General features: G+C 34.8%; 2 protein-coding genes across 3 annotated transcripts in view; both read right to left on the bottom strand.

Moving 5' to 3' along the window:
• LOC125913211 (L-lactate dehydrogenase A chain) overlaps window positions 1-17477 on the bottom strand; it is a 968541-nt gene that overhangs the window by 895462 nt on the left and 55602 nt on the right. The gene's annotated exons all lie outside the window — the stretch shown is intronic.
• Window positions 5638-17477, bottom strand: part of NUCB2 (nucleobindin 2) — a 41023-nt gene continuing 29183 nt past the window's right edge. For both annotated transcript variants that reach the window (XM_049618198.1, XM_049618207.1), the window contains exons 6-14: window positions 16138-16241; window positions 14929-15114; window positions 14649-14739; window positions 13996-14054; window positions 13805-13897; window positions 12698-12787; window positions 7200-7370; window positions 6174-6252; window positions 5638-5748 (exon numbers count right to left, since the gene is read on the bottom strand). In XM_049618198.1, coding sequence (XP_049474155.1) covers window positions 6178-6252; window positions 7200-7370; window positions 12698-12787; window positions 13805-13897; window positions 13996-14054; window positions 14649-14739; window positions 14929-15114; window positions 16138-16241 — 869 coding nt within the window. In that variant the 3' untranslated portion in view covers window positions 5638-5748; window positions 6174-6177. The remainder of the gene's footprint in view (window positions 5749-6173; window positions 6253-7199; window positions 7371-12697; window positions 12788-13804; window positions 13898-13995; window positions 14055-14648; window positions 14740-14928; window positions 15115-16137; window positions 16242-17477) is intronic.

A 17477-nucleotide genomic window follows, 5' to 3' on the forward strand; every position in this document is an offset into this window, starting at 1 on the left:
AAACTTACAAAAAATTCTTTTGAAAGAATATACTAATGTTAAGCAAAATGTAAACTAAAAGCTGTGCAAAGAAAATTATAGACATCTGTGAACATGAAATGTAGGGGTTTTTCTACATTCTACAGGCAATATGTCGAAAAAAATCTAAATTCTTAAATTAAATCAGAGGTTTTATTGGTTTTATTTTGTTTTGCTTTTTTCTCAGTAAACAGGTTGGCAGTGCTAGCAACCATAAATCTAAATTTTTCAATTTGATGTCTTTAACACTTACTGCTGCTGCTTGTTCTGGCTAAGTTCTTGGATTGTCTAAGAAATGAATACTAATCCATAGCTAACTACTCATGTAGAAAATAAGTTAAAACATGAGTAAGGAAAGACTGGAATCCTGCAATGATATCGTATGGAAAAAAAGGAAGGAAAAGACCTTGATTTCCCTCAAATCTCACAACTTGAAAGCAAGTTGTCATAATCTTTCATTATCTCACCCACAGGAAACAAAAATGTACACTTTGCATTTTACTCAATACAGCTTAGTCTCTCAGTTCAAAAAACAAAATGAATTGAAGTTGAGGCATCGGTGGTTAAGGGTGACAGTGGACTTCTTTAGCAGCCTCTGCAGGGAATAAAAATCTCGCATGAAAATGAAGAAGGTCATCGTCTAACTCTGGCTCTTTTTCAATTTCTTCTTCATTGTACTGTATATCTATAAAACAAAGATTAAATATTAGGCACTAACCAAAATTAGGCTTGTCAAAATTTCTTCCTAAATAAAATAGATTTCTCACCCCCTCTTTTATTAACTAGGCTGTCTTAAAAATCATATTCTTGGGGTGCCTGAGTGGCTCAGTTAGTTGAGCGTCTGACTTAGGCTCAGGTCATGATCTCACAGTTCGCAGTTCATAGGTTTGAGCCCTGCATCAGGCTCTCTGCTGTCAGGGCAGAGCCTGCATCAGATCCTCTGTCCACCCCTCTCTCTGCCCCTCCCCTGCTTGCATTCTCGCTTTCAAAAATAAATGAACATTTTAAAAAAATGACATTCTTACAAAACATCAAAATTTTCTTTATAATTTTCTTCATGTGAAAAACAGATGTGCATTTAGGCTTTGGTCATACAAAGCTGTTCAGTTAGCATAGAAAATAATGCTGTTGTAAACACATTTTGGTTAAAAAAATGTAGAGCCATATCTCAAAGAGTTTTTTTAGCATTACTCCTAAATTACAGTTTCTTTTAGCAAGAGTCAAGTATTCTATCATCCTATCATAAAGTATCTATCCTCTATCCTATTCTATCATTCTATCATAAAGTATCATCCTTTAAAATCTAATTTTAACTATATATACCAAAGTATACTATAAAATTTATATGCTTCATGAAAATTCGTATGTGAAACAAAAACCCAAATTACAAATACATACCACTAAGTCAGTTAAACCAAAGACTACTACATACCTAAAAAGTATTAAGAAGAATGATATAAACACAGGACCAATACTTTCTAACAGAGCTGGAAAGAATACTATTAGAAACTCTTTAAGAAACAATATTCACTCATAAGTGCCTGGTATGTATAAGAAGTAGAATTCCTTAAGTCCATAAATAATCTTGAGCTAATAATCCTTTTTTAATATAAATTATAATAATTATAATTATTGTAATTACTGTGAGGTAGATCTACAGTAATATCCACCCTTTATTACCCATGCCAAAAAATCATTTTAAGAAACTTCTCTAAATTCTCATCCAGTTATTTTTTTTAATGTTTTTATTTATTTTTGAGAGAGAGAGAGAGACAGAGAGAGAGAGAGAGAGAGAGACAGAGTGAAAGCAGGGGAGGGGCAGAGAGAGAGAAGGAGACACAGAACCTGAAGCAGGCTCCAGGCTTTGAGCTGTCAGCACAGAGCCTGACGCAGGGCTTGAACTCAAGAACCGTGAGATCATGACCTGAGCCGAAGTCAGACGCTTAGCCGACTGAGCCACCCAGGTGCCCCTTATTATTATTATATTTTAAGTTGGCTTCATGTTCGGCATGGGTCCTGAACACACGGCCCTGAGATTAAGACCCGAGCTGAGATCAAGTGGGATGCTTAACTGACTAAGCCACCCAGGCGCCCCTCTCACCACTTATTTTTTTAATTGAATGTATTTGACATACAACATTGTGTAAATGTAAGGTGTACAACATATTACTTTGATATATTTATATATTGTCATGAGTGCCCTGTATCCATATTTATCACATTACATAATCATAGTACAATATTGTTGTTTCTAATTACTTTGATTGAACCACAGTCCACCATCTAAAAAAGTTTAGCCTAGGTGAATAGCTGTCTTATTAGTTTCTCGTCACACAGTCATCAACAAAAGAATATGCCAGATCATTTTTTAACGTTTCCTACAATTTAAACAATAGAGATAGGAATCCTTCTCCATCTCTAAAGAAACACAGCATTATTCTATTGAGTGATTTTTATGTGTTTTTTAAATCTGTATGCAAGCAGAACTTTCCTGGATTGCTATATTTAATTTTGGGATCCGTGATTTAAGAGAAGAAAAAATCTTAGGTATCTTTGGAATATACAGTGATTGTTTAAAAATTTTGTAATACGAGAGCGCCTGAGTGGCTCAGTCGGTTAAGCGTCTGACTTTGGCTCAGGTCATGATCTCACAGTTTGTGAGTTTGAGCCCTGCGTTGGGCTTTGGGCTGACAACTCAGAGCCTGGAGCCCGCTTCAGATTCTGTGTCTCCCTCTGTCTGCCCCTCCGCTGCTTACACTCTGTTTCTCACATTGTCTCAAAAATAAACATTAAAAAAATTTTTTTAAATAAATAAAAATAAAAATTTTGTAAAACGAGGACTAAAAGTTATAAAAATTATTAATGTTAAGAGAAAGAATGTAAAATTACGAGGTGGATTGTTTCACTCAGCAGCTTTAAACATGCCTTATTGTACTACAGAGGCAGTAAAGTTAAAAACTATGATTTCCCAACCTCCCTTGCAGCTAGGATTCCAGATATGACTGGTCCAGTCAATCAGATGCACTCACTTGAGACTTTTGCCCAGAACCGAGTTACATGGGGAGAGAGGGAGCACAGGAGGTACCCACTTTTGCCAACACAAAGCACAGCAGAGGTGGTGTAGCTCTGGAGCAGGCAACTGTTCACAGTTTCCTTAATCCAGCAGGAGGCTTCTTGGTCTGGCAGGCAGTTTCTTGATTGTTCCAAAAGCAGCAGCTTCTTTGGCAGCCCGCTCTTATGATGCCGTTCCTATGAAGCTCAACCTAGGTTCTGTTTCATCAGCCTTCCCAAAGAGTCTGTGAACTATATGCACCCCTTAAACAATCCCATTGTGTTTCAGAGCTAAAGAAGGTTCCATTATCTACAACCAGGAATCTTGACCTTGATAGAAATTTGGTAGCTAGAAGTAAGGTACAGCTAGTAGAAGGATCTTATATATGGAGTTAGCTTAGTTGAGGAGGTAGGGCTTTGGGCAGTCAGACCTCATGCCACTAAGGTTAAGGTGTTAGAGGAAATGGTGGTAGAACTTCAGAATGTTAGCATGTGTGGGCTGCTTTTAGCCTCTTTCAGCAAAGTCTTACAAGACAGATGTGATTCAGGCTAAGGTTAACAAGACTGCACAGATGGAAAGGAATATAGCTTTGCCAAGGAATTGCTCTCTACAAAATAAATTGACAAAGTCCTAAATCTAGAGCCCTGAAGAACTGAAAAAGTCAGCTACGACCATATTCTAAACTGAAACATTTGTAAGTAAGGGTTCTGAGGAAGCTGCTAAAGCTTCTTCAACTTTTTCATAAACCTTCCCTTAAGCATTTTCTGCCAAGTAATGGGAGCAATCCTAAGGAAAAAGATCTGACTGATGACTATTGCCATCCCATCCAAGCCCATAGTTTAAAATGGTCCCAAATAGTACCATTCATTTAAGACCCAAGAGAAGAGAGAGAACACAGAAGCCAGCAAGTAAAAGATGAAGTTTAACAAAGAACCTTGTGACTTGACAAGATCTTTGTGGTTACTCATGGTAATAATTTAAAAAGATGGACCAGTAACTTACTAAGTTTTTAGGGAACATTTTGCCAAAAAATAAAACCAAACAAAAACAGACACAAACCCTAAGCCTGGCCTACAACAGCCTGTAACTATCTAAAACAATCCTCAAACCCCTAAACCCATCATAACAGAAAGTGAAGTACTAAAGCTGTCAACCCCAAAGACAGGCACACTTTCCAATGCCCACTCAAATACATGAATTCACCAGAAAGGTGAATCCGGGTTTGCCTGATTGGAAAACTCAGAAATATATTTATGGACAGAGCAGAGAGACCTTGCTATTTTTGCCAAGCAGTGTCTTTTAAGTGTTATGGATCAGAGACTGTTATGTTTCCCATTTTCCCCTTTTCTAAAAGGGGATTTTAGAAACAGAAATAAATAAACAGAAATAACAACTGATTTTATTGCAGTTATCCTGTACCTATTTCACCATTATGCATTTGGTTCTCAGGTGACAGACACCTTGCTTTTTAGTTTGTAGATGGCCAGAACATTAGGCGCCACATCCTAACCTGATAGAGGGGACTATACAAAGACATCATGGTCTTTGAGCTATATGCAATAATGGACTGAATTTGGGGTATTTCCTTTTTGGGAAGAGAAAGTTGAGTGTTTTCTATGTTTCAGAAGAGTGTGCACAGATATTTAGGTAGCCAATAAAGCTGTCTGGGTTAAAACCAAAAGTTGCCTACCAAACATGACCTCTTTCCTTCTTCTTTAAAGATCCTAACTTTTAGCTGGTCCAATTGCCACATGTATTTCTCGGCTTTCCTAGCAGCTACGTGGCCGAGGGACATAAGTTCCAATGCTGTGTGGTCCTCCAAGAAAACTGCCTCCGGGAGGCTGATTCAACTGGGGAAACTTCCTTTTCCTCCCTTCCCTACTGCCTCCAAAAACAATCCTGGACAGTGAGAATGAGGTAACTTAAGGATAAAAACTATGCACTGAGGATACCAGAGCAGAGAGGTAGAAACCTGGACACCACCTACCTCCAGATTTCTTTTGTGTAAGAGGGAGAAACTCATATTTAAATTAAAACACTGTTATCTTTGGTTTTTCTGTTATATGTAGCAGAACCTGATCTTAAGTGATAGAATTGAAGGCAAAAATATAAACAACAACAACAAAAATGATCTGAAGTGGTAGCAAAAGTTATTCAATAGAAGAATTTCTGGCAGTTAAATTTGCTGAAAGGAGGAAGAAGTTAACAGGAAACACTGGGGGAAACTATGATCTTCTCAGAAGAATTATTACCATCAAAGAGACTTATTGAGACAGGGGATGATAAGCACTCATAAAAGACTAACTTTATGAGTGACAACAATATAAATTTACTTTAAAAGCACTACAGAACTTTCTCACTTAAACATTTCATTGCATTATGGCATAATTATGGCCACTTAATTAAATCATTAAAGGAGAGCAAATTAAAAAGTAGAGAGGTATGAAAGTGAGAGCAGATATTGAGTTTGTATTCTTCCTAGTTCTGATAGACTTCAATTTTTAAGTATCTGTATCCTAAAAAAGAATGTGTTCTCATTTTAAAAGTATCTTCCTTTATTTCATATATGCTTTAAAATATTTATTGAGCAGAGAAAAAGGAAGGGTGGTAAAAAGATGACACAGATGTTGATTGAACAGTTTTCTTCCAAGTTCTGGTGGACTTCGGACTTTAAATGTCTGTTCAAAAAAAATATATATGCTCTCATTTTATTAAAGGTATCTTCCTTTATTCTGAATTTTCTTGTATATATACAATCTCAGTATATGTACATATATGTAAATATAAATATAAAGCATTTTAAAAATACTTAGCTAACCATAGATTATAATTAAAAAATGTGTTCCCTGACAATATCAATAACTGATTAGAAAAAATTGTAAATAATGTTGAAATAAATCATTTCACCATAAGTATAGCTGTCAAATTATATAGTTTTTGAAATATACTGATGCATAAAAATTTTAGAAGGCTTTTCATCTTTCTGTAGTACAAGATGCACTATTTCCACCAATATATAGAAAATACCATAGATATTAATGATTTGAAATTACATTCATAATAAATTTTTTATATCCTTAAACAAAAAAATAAAGTTACATACGTGGCTAGAGCTTTGATTCTCCCCCAGGCCCTGATGGAGGAATTTCTTGTAATTTTTTTTGTTCCATCTGCTGTACGACCTAGTAAATGGAAAAAGAATGGCTTAAAAGTAAGTATTATTTGATTTTCTCATGACTTTTGACAAATCACAACAAACTAATTGAAAATTGTTTTCCAAAATGAGATATTCAAACTCTTAACATTTAGATTAATTGGGGCACCTGGGTGTCTCAGTCAGTTAAGCATCTGACTCTTGATTTCGGCTCAGGTCATAATCTCACAGTTTGTGAGATCGAGCCCTGTGTCTAGCTCTGCGAGGACAGTGCAGGGCCTGCTTGGGATTCTCTCTGCTCTCTCTCTGCCCCTCCCCAGCTTATACACGTTCTCTCTTTCTCAAAATAAATAAATAAACTAAAAAAAAAATAAAATTTAGGTTCATATTCAACAAAGCAGTTTTAAAAATACAAACATTTGGGGCACCTGGGTGGCTCAGTCGGTCAAGCGTCTGACTCTTGGTTTCAGCTCAGATCATGATCCCATGGTTTCAGGGTTTGAGCCCCACATCGGGCTCTGTGCTGGCAGCACAGAGCCTGCTTGGGATTCTCTTTCTTCCTCTCTCTGTCCTTCCCCCGCTTACATTGTCTGTCTCTCTCAAGATAAATAAATAAACTTAAAAAAAATACTAAAATTTAGGGGCGCCTGCGTGTCTCAATCGATTAAGCATCTGACTTCAGCTCAGGTCATGATCTCGCGGTATGTGAGTTCGAGCCCAGCGTCAGGCTCTGTACTGACAGCTCAGAGCCTGGATCCTGCTTCAGATTCTGTGTCTCCCCCTCTCTCTGCCCCTCCCCTGCTCATTCTGTCTCTCTGTCTTTCAATAATAAATAAACGCTAAAAAAAATTCTTTTAATACTAAAATTTAAAATACTATAGCTAATACTTTGAAATATTATATTACAAAAGCACACACTTTTAACAAAGCACCTAAAATTCTTCCTAATGCCACAATCATTTTATAAAATACCACCTGATGGTATTCCAGCTTCTGAGCCTCAAGTTGGTCATGCTGACGTTGTAGCTCTTCCTTTTGTTTCTGAAGCTCATCTGCCTTTTTCTTAAGTTCATTTTCTTGTAAAGAGATAAGATTTTCATATTCTTTCAGTTCTTCCTCTGTGAAGAACTGTTGCTGATCCAGTGTCTAAAAGAAAAAAACAAGGGAGAGAATAATCTTAAATATACAACAAGATCTGATTCAGCTTTAAAATTCTATGATTAGCAAAGAACAAAAGAGTATCTATAGTATTATACCTTTTTGGTAAGAAAGAAGAAGAAATAAGAAAATATATATTTATATACTTATTTGAGCAGAAAGGAAAAACCCAAGACTAATGAAATTGGTTATCTACAACACAAGGAAGAGAACTGGGTAGACAGATCAAATATGGGAAAAGAAATCACACTTCTTTGAATACACCTTTTTTGTACAGATTTGATTTTTAGAAACATGTCAGTGTTTCACACACTCAAAAAAAAAGAGAAATAAAATCCACAAGGACAGGAAAACTCCCCAAATTGACTATAAACAGAAGAAAATAAATAATGCTTTTATTTTAAGTGAATAAAACACAACGGGAAGGGGGAATAAACTAACACAAGAAACTTTTAATCACAGTATTCTGACTACATTCTCAGGCTAAAAACAATAAACAAAAATCTAAACAAATCATCAATTCTTGTTTTGCAGAGTTTAGCAATTCTGAAACACTTTGTACATCCTAGAATTGAGGAAATAAGTGGAATGATATTGTGGAAAATAGGAACTAGATTTCATATGAAATATGGAAAGAGGAAGAGGTAGAATGTTGTACTGGAATTGGAGGCATTGGACTGAAATTTGAGAAAGTATCAGTGTGAACTCAGTAAGTTTTAACATATATGGATAGCTAAATATAAGAAGATGAATATGGATGTATCTGTGTGTGCATAATATGTACATATACACAAACATATAATACAAACATAAATATATAGATATAAACACACACATACATACACATTGTTTTTTAAATTCCCCAACTCTGTTATCTGACAAACCCTAGAAGCAATGATACTCCGGTAGCAAGGAACACATCCAGTGCCCAGATCCTGGTCTGTGATATCAATCTCCACTGAAAAGAACCAGTGCTCCTCATTAAAATGGCTGATTCTAGAGGTGGGATGGAGAAAGAACAAGATAAGCCTTGGACATCTTATGCAAAAAAGTAAGGAATCCTCGAAGAAAGATAGGTAACATGCCAAGAGGACACAAAAACCAGTTTGAAGAAACTCCCACTAGCCAAATCTGGGGCAATTTGGGCATCAAAATAAATAGTGATAGTAAGGATACAAGCTTATTGAATAAGATAAGAAGCCATGAGTCTCCACTCAAATAAACAGAGATGGGGGAAGGGATAACTTTTCCTTACTGTAGAAGGCCAACTAATAAAATGTACAAGGAATGACGATTAGAAAATCACCATTCGTGGGAATGCAAGCTGGTGCAGCCACTCTGGAAAACAGAATGAAGGTTCCTCAAAAAACTAAAAATAGAACTACCCTATGACCCAGCAATTGCACTACTAGGCATTTATCCAAGGGATACAGGTGTGCTGTTTTGAAGGGACACATGCACCCCCATGTTTATAGCAGCACTATCAACAATAGCCAAAGTATGGAAAGAGCCCAAATGTCCATCGATGGATGAATGGATAAAGAAGATGTGGTATAGATATACAATGAAGTATTACTCGGCAATCAAAAAGAATGAAATCTTTCCATATGCAACTACATGGATGGAACTGGAGGGTATTATGCTAAGTGAAATTAGAGAAAGACAAAAATCATATGACTTCACTCATATGAGGACTTTAAGAGACAAAACAGGTGAACATTAGGGAAGGAAAACAAAAATAATATAAAAACAGAGAGGGAGACAAAACAGAAGAGACTCATAAATATGGAGAACAAACTGAGGGTTACTGGAGGAGTTGTGGGAGGGGGGATGGGCTAAATGGGTGAGGGGCATTAAGGAATCTACCCCTGAAATCATTGTTTCACTATATGCTAACTAATTTGGATGTAAATTTTTAAAAATAAAAAATTAAATTAAAAAAAGAAAAAAAAGAAAGAAAATCACCATTTGTAAACAATCATAGTAACAATTGTTTCTGGCTAGAATCATCAATGGATGCTAAAATTAGCAAATAATTAATCTCAGAGTATACCCTCAGAAATTCCTTTTTTTTAAACACAGCATTTTCATTTTTTATTGGTGATAATGTACAATTCTTTCAAAAAGTACTTTTACAAAATATATCAACTGTCTTAAAAAGATTCCCTCGGTTTTGGTAATGCTACATTGAGAATCCATCCTATAAAGTAACCCTAACCATATAAAAAGCTTTACATAAAAATGTGTTTACAGCAGCACTGTCTTTTTAAAATAAACAGTAAAAGAATGGGTGTCTAGCCCTGAGAAAACAGTTAAGCACTTCAATAACTATTAAAATAATGCTTACAATTAGTATTTGGAAACGCTTTTGATATGATGTCAAGTGAATCTTTTTTTTTTAATGCTAGCTTCTGATTCTGGTAGTATGAAGAGTTAGACAAAACACTTTTTAAATTACAAGATAGAAAATAGAAGGGAAACCGGTAGACACCATCTTAAACAAATAATCAAAATTAACATTGCCAGTTATAAGAACAATCAGCAGCATATGCTCGGTGATATGATGCACTTGGCATCACTTTGGTGGTATTCCTACCAAAAGTAGGGATCCTAAGGAAAGAGCAAATGGAGGGAGATTCTACACAATAACTGGTCTATACTCTAGAAATATCAATGCCACAAGATACAAAGACTCAGGAACTGTTTCAGATTAAAGGAGACTAGGAAGACATTATAACTAAATTCAATGTATGATCCTGGATGTTCTTTTTCTACAAAGGGCAGTATTAGGAAAACTGACAAAAATCTCAACAAAGTCTAGAGACCAGAGAAGAGTATTATGTGTGTAGCATTGGTAATGTTACTGTGATTATGCAAGATAAATCCTTGTTTGCAAAAAATACACAGTTAAGTACCTTGGAATATTTAAGGTTAAAGCAGAATCATGTGCAACTTACTCTCAAGAAAATTATGTATGTTATATATAAATACACACACATGTGCACAGATTAAAAATAGAGAAACAAAAAGAAAAAGAAAGGGGCACCTGGGTGGCTCAGTCAGTTAAGCATCCAACTTTGGCTCCGGTCACGACCTCGCAGTTCATGGGTTTGAGCCCCGCATCGGGCTCTGTGCTGACAGCTCAGAGCCTGGAGCCTGCTTCAGATTGTGTCTTTCTCTCTCTCTGCCTCTCCCCACTCGTACTCTATCTCTCTCTCTCTTAAAAATAAATAAACTTTAAAAAATATATATATATATTTTAAAAAAGAAAAAGAAAAAAAAGAGAATAATTGTAGTAAAATGGGAAATCTGGGGGAAAGGTTTTCAGGAATTCCTTGTCTATTCTTGCAACTCTTTTGTAAATCTAAAATTATGTCAAAATGAAAAAAAAATATGCAATTATCTGTTGATCTAGTTCACCAGAAGTAATAAAGAGAATGCATATTCAAATAATACTAGCATTCTTCTCTTCTTCACCAAAGTCCAGAAATACTGCAAATGTAGGAAAAAAACCCTTATGACAAAATAGCTGATTTCTTTAATCTCAAACTAAGATGATAAACTGTCATCCTGGGACTGTCCTTGTTTTAGCACCAAAACCTTCTACATCCTGGGAAACTCATTCCAGGGTAAACCAAGACAGTTGGTCACCCTATCTGAAACCATTTTCTGGACAATAAAAAATCTAATTGAAATGGTGATCTTCTATATTTTGTATGGAAAATTAAAATGTTCTTTCTTCAGTCTCTTCTGGTTGCTACCTCTCAATTATTCTTTTAAAAATGTGTATGCACAGTAAACCATGGAACAAATTGGGACACCTTTCTTGAGCAATTTGACAAGACATATTTAGAAACTGAAAATGTTCATAAACCTTGAGAATAGTTCTATTATTAGGACTCAATCCCAGGTAAACCATCATAGATCCTAAAAATGTCTGAACAAGTAGAGAGTCATCATAGTGTTAACTACTACAGTCAAAAAAAAGTGAAATTGACCCAAATGGCTAAATCTGTTTGAATGGTTATATAAATTATGCTACAACCACACAACTGAATGCTAAGAGTAATTTTTTAAATTTTATTTATTTATTTTGAGAGAGACAGAGAGAAAGCACATGTGCACAAGCAGGGGAGAGGCAGAGAGGGAGAGAGAGAATCCCAAGCAGGCCCTGCACTGTCAGCGCAGAACCCGACACAGGGCTCAGTCCCATGAACTGTGCGATCATGACCTGAGCTGAAATCAAGAGGCAGATATTTAACCCAGTGAGCCACCCCAGTGCCTGACTAAGGAGTCATTTTTAAACCATGTTTTTTGAGGAATGGCATCATGAAATATTGTTAACTTTAAAAAAACAGAATTTCCCAAACATACAAGACATTTATACAGTCCGAAGCCATTTAAAAAATACATAGATAGGAGTTTATGTGTACATGTAATTTAAAAATAAGACAGTATACTATATAATGTGTGCTATGTGTGCATATACTACAGATACAAACTATTTCCAAACTGGTATAACACAATGCATAAATTAAGTGTCTACCTTGGAATAATTCTACCATTCTAATTTATTCTTTAAAAGTATCTATATTTCGGGGCACCTGTGTGGCTCAGTCGGTTAAGCGTCTGACTTCAGCTCAGGTCATGATCTCAGTTTGTGGGTTCAAGCCTAGTGTGGGGCTCTGTGCTGACAGCTCAGAGCCTGGAGCCTACTTCCAATTCTGTGTCTCCCTCTCTCTCTACCCCTCCCCCACTCACGTTCTTTCTCTGTCTTTCTCAGAAAATAAATAAACATTAAAAATTTTTTTTAATAAATGTATCTAGGGGCGCCTGGGTGGCTCGGTCGGTTAAGTGTCCAACTTCGCCCTAGGTCATGATCTTCTGATTCGTGACTTTGAGCCCCACGTCGGGCTTGGTGCTGACAGCTCGGAGCCTGGAGCCTGCTTTGGATTCTGTGTCTCCCTCTCTCTCTGCCCCTCCCCTGCTCATGCTCTGTCTCTCAAAAATAAATAAATGTTAAAAAAAATTTTAAAAAAATAAATAAATGTATCTATATTTCTAATTTTCACACTTAGAAAAAGTGCAATTTTAAAAAGACTTATAATTATATGTAACTTGATTATAAATGAAAGGTCAATTGCCACAGGTTTTCCAAAAAATCAAGTTCATTATTTTACAGTGACGTTTTATATGAAAAGCCAAGACAGCAAGGCTCCCCTTGAAAACATAATGGGGAATAAAAGTTAAAAAGTAGAATAAACTAATGTCGAATTTCTTGAACCATACATCCCATTTCAAGTAGGTTCTATTACCTCCCAGCTATCTGGCTCCAAGAATTCCTTTTTTTCTGTAGCTTTCAAAAACTCTTCTAGAGTCACTAGTCGGTCTTTGTTAGCATCAACCTGATTGAAAAAAAAGTTTATGTAAATAATATAACTCTTTCTCATATTACCAGAAATTACCTTCTAATAGATGCTACTACATAAACAAAGAGCAATTAAGGCTAGCTTAACATCCACAGAAATGGTGGGGGGAAGAAAACCAGAACACTCAACATTATATTAGAATCAAAAAATAGATACTGTTATCTTCTGTATAATTCAGATTTCAGCAAGATATCTATATCCCTGATTACCCTCAAAGATCACCACCCTTAAGTCTGCTGATCTAACTGGTTAGGCTATTATTGTCTTCCTCCCTCACCACATCATGCATAATCCAAAGAAAAATAACCTTTCCAGAAAGATGACTGTTTCAGCCAAGAATAAAGAAGTTTACATTAAAGTACTCTCAACATTTTTCTTAACAACTATCTAAACCAAAATTAAAGTTGACAATCTCTCCCAATCCTCTTCCATGGCTCTTACAAACTATAGCAAATTCAGTTACAAAAGTGAACCTCATAATTACCAAAGAAATTCATTTAGCACTTGGGATGCCAGCAGTCAACAGAAATCCCAATTCATCACCAATAGGTCAAATATCAGGTGAAAATCACTGACTTAAAACAGTGGGCCTTAGTTACCCTGCCTATGATGTCTATGACCAAAGTTTTGCTTAATAATGTGAACAAGAAGTAAATATTTGTTATGATAAACCATTAAGGTATTGGATTTTTTAGATTTTCTTAATAAAAATGCAGGTTTTTAAAATAGCAAATATTGGACTACGTTATTTTTTACTTCTAAAAGACATGCAATGGCATCTTAATCTTTTAAATACAAATCCTTTAAAGTTTAAAATACTTTAAAGCAGTTACAAAATAATTTTATCTACACTACAAGGAATTTACTGAATATTCTGGATCAAAAAAGCAAAATCCAATTAAATACCTATTCTGTATATTTATTTTCCACTTTGTGGTAAGATTTATTGTAAGAACTTGAAGTAACATATAATCTTAAAATTTTAAAGCGTACCTCATTCATTACATGTTCCCTCATTCTAAGCCGTTCTTCCTCCATTTCTACCATATCATCTTCTTCATTTTTGGGGTCATAAACTTTCTCCAACTAAAAAAAAAAAGTTTCAAACCAACATAAAAGAAAGGAAGATAATAAAAGGAAAAAAGAGAGCAAAAACTTACTGAACACTTACTGAACTCATTTACCTCTTTGGTAAATAGGGCTTCTAATTCTTGTTCATCTAGAAAGCCATCATTATTGACATCTGAAGTTTAAAAGTCACAAACACAAAAATCGATTTTAATGCCTTCGAAAATAAATAATGAAAATACAACTCTTTACAACTGGCTTGCAGAAGTTGTACTGACATGAAGCATCCATATGCTACAGAAAAAGGTTTCCTCCTCTTCATGAAGCCTCAGATCAGTGCAACTTATAACAATTTACTACTAATTCATAACTCATAATAGTTTTTTTAGAAAAATATATCTTAACCAGTTTTTTCAAAAATATGAAGTGAAACAATATGATATAGGAGTAAAGTACATTTTAATGTTATAGCATAAAGCATGTTGGATATAACCTAGCCAGTCACAGAAATACCTTCAGTTCACACAGAACCTTGCCATAAGTGGTAATGACTCAACAGTAAAAGCAAGCAAAAGACACAGCTACTGACCTAAAATATTTTATGCTGCAGATCAGTAATAAAGACCATGATATTACCTTAGAGAAAAACGCTAAACATTTATTGTCATTAGGACTCAATAACAGACCTTGGTAAAAATCAGTTAAGAAAAGCAACTGTAATTTTTCAAACAGCAGATATAAATATTAATATTTGTATCAAATCTGTTACCATGTAATTTGAAAAATGTCTTGGGGTCAAAGTCATTAGGATCCAATCCATCAGTCTCTTCCCATACCTCTTTTAGTTGATCTTTGCTTCCCTGTGAATCAATTTTTAAAAAATGCTCAAAACAAAATATAATCTATGTATATAGACTGAAAATAAAATACAAATTTGAGAAACTTTGCAGAATTAAGAATCTAAAGTAGTAATAACTTATGATAAAATTTTACTGATACAAAAGAAGTATCTTCCTCTAATTATGGTTTCATAAAGTCATAATCCTTACTGGATGGTTAACTTTGGGATGATTTTCATGCTTTTTCTTCATTTCTTCAAATTTAGATTCTTCTTCTTTCCTCTTTTCTTCATTCAGTGTTTTTAAATATTCTCTCCTTTCATGTTCCTTCATCATTTCATATTTCTTAAATTCTTCATGCCGAGTCTTATCATAATGTTCCAGATCACTTGTGGCCTATAATATTTAAATTAAATTACAAGAAGTGTTTGGAAATATAAATAAAGCCGTTCTTGCATACAGCATACTCTCTAACAGAAGATAGTATAGAAGGGCCAGAAATCACTGGACACTTCTTTTAAATTCCACCATTTTATTTTAGTCATTATTATTACCAGTATGTAGGCACTCAAAGAAACTCATAGTTCAAGCCTCAGCTTTAGAAAGCTCCTCATAAGCAAGTAATATATAAATTGATTTTAAAAAGGAAGGAATTATATCAAATATGTACAGTATAGAAAACTAGAACAGTTTCTAACCACTTAACTAAACTAATACCCAGGCTACAACATCTGGTTTGATAGCTCCATACAGTACAACATAAGAGGTCTACAAACTCTTACCTAAAATCTCAGCACCCACCTGTGTTTCAGAATTTTCTAGATTTTAGAAAGAGAATATGGCATATATGCCATATTATAGAATATCTTTGCAGAGTCTATAATCAAAGAGATTAATACTTCCTCAGCAAAGTCTATGAATATTCAATGAAGTAGATTAAATAAAAACTATAAATAGCCTTACTATAATTCAAGCCAGGTTTCAACTTTAATGGTGCTTTGGACTTTGGAACTGTGGGCAAGGGGTTACAGATTGTTATGTCCATATTATTTTCTATAGTAATAGGGGTTAAGCTCTCTCCCTTTAAAGATACTCTATATAGAGGGGCGCCTGGGTGGCTCAGTCGGTTAAGCCGCCGGCTTCGGCTCAGGTCATGATCTCACGGTCTGTGAGTTCAAGCCCCGCGTCGGGCTCTGTGCTGACAGCTCAGAGCCTGGAGCCTGTTTCAGATTCTGTGTCTCCCTCTCTCTGACCCTCCCCCGTTCATGCTCTGTCTCAAAAATAAATAAACGTTAAAAAAAAAATTTTAAAAAAAAAGATACTCTATAGAGTATCTAAGAGTTATATTACCACTTCATTGAATTTATTTATCAAATTACAAAACCTCAAAGGCACAACAAAGACAACATTTATTCTCACCGCTTTGATCAGCATATCTAAATCTGTAGATTCAAACTTGTCAGGATTCATGTGGTTTAGGTGATCAAATTGTTTTAGAAGAGCATGATGGTCTATGCCCGTATCTGAAAGAAAATGAAAAAATAGTAAATAATAAAGTAATAAAAGCTAGAAACATTGATATAAATGACACATAAGAATAAACATTCATATTTATTCCTATAGGATTTTATGAGAATATTCAAAATTTTAGATTAAGTGTTGATATTTTCTTTTAGAATATTGTACATATTGTTATTGTAGGCAAAAGTAATGTCCTTGAATCTAGAATGGAATACAATGTAATATGTACACTTTATTATTATTTCTAGAAAGGCTAGTTGACTATCAGTATAATTACAGTAAAAACTTTTTTATTATTGGAAAACTACCAAATTTCCTACTTTTAATTGGATAAACTCTAATATACTGCCCTCATCAAAGACCTAAGGAGAATTTTTTTTTAAGTTTATTTATTATGAGAGAGAGAGAGACAGAGCATGTGAGTGGGGGAGGGGCAGAGAGGGAGAGAGAATTCCAGGTAGGCCTACACTGTCAGTGCAGAGCCCAATGTGGGGCTTGAACACATGAACCATGAGATCATGACCTGAGCCAAAACCATCAGCCAGATGCTTAACCAAGGGAGCCACCTAGGCCCCTTAAGTAGAATCTCTAAAAAGAATTGTTCTAAAATTTTTATGAAGGAATTTTTTGTATGCTGCTCCAATGAATCCTTTATGGAACAATAAAAATCTAAGTCAGGTAAATTCATTTAGATTAGGACTTATTTTTAAAGAAATATCAATTGTTTTTCTTTGTGAATAGTTTTTTTTACAAGCTACAGTTTATTGCAGTTGAGTGGGTAAAGTTAGTCTGGACTATTTCAGTTGGATAATAGAATTGAGCAAAATAGGTACATGTGTTGATTTGTTAAAAGTTTGGGTTCCACTTTTAAATACACAGAACAAAATGAGGGTTGATGGGGGATGGAGTAGAGGGGAAAGTGGGGGATGGGCATTGAGGAGGGTACTTGTTGGGATGAACACTGAGTATTGTATGGAAGCCAATTTGATGATAAATTATATTAAAAATAGATAAATAAATCAGTAATTAGATTTAAAAACAAACAAATAAATAAATAAATGTCTGGGTTCTTAGAAAAAGGAATATACAAATATGGAATCATGGAATATGAGAAAGAAATCTGGAAATGGATGGGACTTAGTGCTGTGTGAATTTATTTATAAAATATGAATATGTACATGTATATATATGTGTGTGTTTTACAGGCATATGCATGTGTATGTATATACATTTATATA

This window comes from Panthera uncia, chromosome D1 (genome assembly GCF_023721935.1).
Source record: "Panthera uncia isolate 11264 chromosome D1, Puncia_PCG_1.0, whole genome shotgun sequence".
NCBI lineage: Eukaryota > Metazoa > Chordata > Mammalia > Carnivora > Felidae > Panthera > Panthera uncia.